The sequence below is a fragment of the Nanorana parkeri genome, unplaced genomic scaffold (assembly GCF_000935625.1).
Source record: "Nanorana parkeri isolate BGI_ZX_2015 unplaced genomic scaffold, ASM93562v1 scaffold2687, whole genome shotgun sequence".
Taxonomy (NCBI): domain Eukaryota; kingdom Metazoa; phylum Chordata; class Amphibia; order Anura; family Dicroglossidae; genus Nanorana; species Nanorana parkeri.
In genome coordinates this window covers 108,857-111,472 of record NW_017308955.1, presented here as the reverse complement: position 1 = coordinate 111,472, position 2,616 = coordinate 108,857, and the positions used below count along the sequence as shown (strand labels likewise).

General features: G+C 46.1%; 1 protein-coding gene across 1 annotated transcript in view; it reads left to right on the top strand.

Moving 5' to 3' along the window:
- Nucleotides 1-832: 832 nt before the first annotated feature.
- Nucleotides 833-2,616, top strand: part of LOC108802163 (t-SNARE domain-containing protein 1-like) — a gene marked incomplete at its 3' end in the record, with an annotated part of 95,934 nt that continues 94,150 nt past the window's right edge. Inside the window, exons 1-2 of the mRNA XM_018574031.1 lie at nt 833-959; nt 2,586-2,607. Coding sequence (XP_018429533.1) covers nt 833-959; nt 2,586-2,607 — 149 coding nt within the window. The remainder of the gene's footprint in view (nt 960-2,585; nt 2,608-2,616) is intronic.

The window sequence follows — 2,616 nt, the reverse complement described above, 5'->3', positions numbered from 1 at the left end:
CCCATTGCGTTCCGGTGCGTGCGTTCCAGACCAGACCAAATGTGACACGCAGTATTTTTCTGGTCTGGTCCGGAACGGACTGCGTTGGTGTGAACTGAGAACAAGAAAAAGCATTGGGAAACATTAGGATTCATTTTGGGTCTGTAAACAATCTGGTCTGGAGGTGGCGTGAATGGGCCCTAAGGCCGGCCCCCACACCCTCACCTTTGCCTTTGGTCCCCCGTGGTATTTAGGAAGGGAAGAGAGACATACTCAGTACTGACGGGACTCTGATATCTCCCATGTGACAGCGCTGGCTCTTAATTTCCTCAACTCCATCACAGGCGGCGGGACGGAGTCTTCAGCCTGATTAACTTACAAGGCAAGCATGAGCCTTTCACTTCCTGTTTGCCTATCTCTACCTCCGTAACTCATCCTAATGACGTCGGCGTTCCCCACTGGGAAGAAATCACAGGTCCGGAATCTGCCAATGAACATCTCAATGATTCAGAGGAGGATTGGGAGGAAGTGCCGCGGTCACATGACACCAAAATTCAGCTCTTTGGCATGATCTCGACTCGCTGTGTTTGGAGGAAGAAAAACGCTGACCTATGACCCCCAAGAACACCGTCCCTACAGTCCAGCCCGGAGGGGGAAACATTATGCTTTGGGGCTGTTTCTCTGCTAAAGGTATTTAGCTCATCCAAGATATTGTAAAATCTTGGAGGAGAACCTCCTTCCCTCGGCCAGAACACTGAAGATGGGTCGTGGGCGGGTCTTCCAGCATGACAACGACCTAAAACATATCGCCAAGGCAACAAAGCAGTGACTCAAGAAGAAGCACATTGAGGTCATGGAGCGGCCCAGCCAGTCTCCAGACCTTCATCCTATAGAACATTTATGGGAGGAGCCGAAACTTCGAGTTGCCGAGCGACAGCCAAGAAACCTGAAGAATCCATCCTCAGATGTGTGCAAACCTGGCAACCAACCCCAGGAAACGTCTCACCTCTGTGCTCCCCAACAAGGGTTCCCCCAGGAAACGTTTCACCTCTGTGCTCCCCAACAAGGGTTCCCCAGGAAATGTCTCGCCTCTGTGCTCCCCAACAAGGGTCCCCCCAAGAAACATCTCACCTCTGTGCTCCCCAACAAGGGTTCCTCCAGGAAACGTCTCACCTATGTGCTCCCCAACAAGGGTTTCTCCACCAACTACTAAGTCATGTTCTGCTTGGGGATCAAATACTTATTTTACTCCCTGAACTGCAACTCCATTTATAACATTTGTATCATGTGACCTCTCTGGAGTTTTGGTGGATATTCTGTCTCATCATTTACAATACACCGATGATAACAATGATAGACCTTTCAGTTCTCTGCAAGCCGCACGGGAGCAAATCATTATTTGCCACACTGTAAGCATATTAAATACTATAAGACAGATCTTAGGTTACAATGTCCTCAGTGAGGATACGTTATTCTTTCTTTATAAAGAGCATTAAAGAAGAAGAAACGTTTAATCACTTAACCAGCCAGTCCCGGAAGATATTCCCCGCCTGACCTTTACGGCTGACTTCCCCTTTAACACGCTCAGTGTATATTTATGTACATTGTATCCATTATGTTGCCCCGTTATCATCTCTTTCCTCACTTACAGTAAATGGCTTTATAAGTAGTTGACACTATAGAACTTTCTATTTGATATCCATAAGATTGCTGACAATGGGCCACTTCCTGCCGTCACACTCCATGTAGTCAATCAGCTCGTGACCTTTCGCGGTCGTACATTAGCGCTAATGTGATGTTTAATGTCACTTGTACGCAATCGTAATTCATCGTCACCGCCGGACTCCTTATAATAACACACTCGCGGCACGTCCGCCCTATACTTCCTTCATCCCCGGGATTTACAGCACACCTGGCTTGCTCCTTCTTTTCTTGTCATTTGCTATGACGTCCACCATTGAATGATTGCCATGACCGCCATTTATCCAGAGCCGGGTTGACGTTTGGTCGTTGACAACTCTTGACCTTCACTTTGAAAATTTAAAGCAGAAATAAAGTTTTGTTGTTTTTTTTTTCCCCTCTCCAAACAATGTGCAATTGTAAATTAGAGGTGCCCTGAAATGGAAATCTCGAAACCAAAACCAAAACAAAAAAAAATTGTCAGGCCGAAACCGAAAATGTTTTTTTATTTTTTTCAAATTGCTTAAATATGTTGTTTTTATTTATTTTTTATAAACTTTTTTATTTATGTTTATTTTTATTCAATATTTTTATTTTTTACTTTACTTTTAGGGGCTCCGGGTAAATATTAGGGGTCTAAACAGATCCCTGATATTTCTCTTTTAAAAGAGAATGAGAACACAAGAGTCCTCAGACACACTGAGCCCTCAGAGACACACAGAGCCCTCAGAGACACACAGAGCCCTCAGAGACACACAAAGCCCTCAGAGACACACAGAGCCTTCAGAGAGACACACACAGAGCCCTAAGAGACGCACACAGAGCCCTCAGAGACACGCAGAGTCCTCAGAGACACGCAGGGTCCTCAGAGACACGCAGGGTCCTCAGAGACACACAGAGCCCTCAGAGACACACAGAGTCCTCAGAGACACACACAGAGCTCAGAGACACAAACAG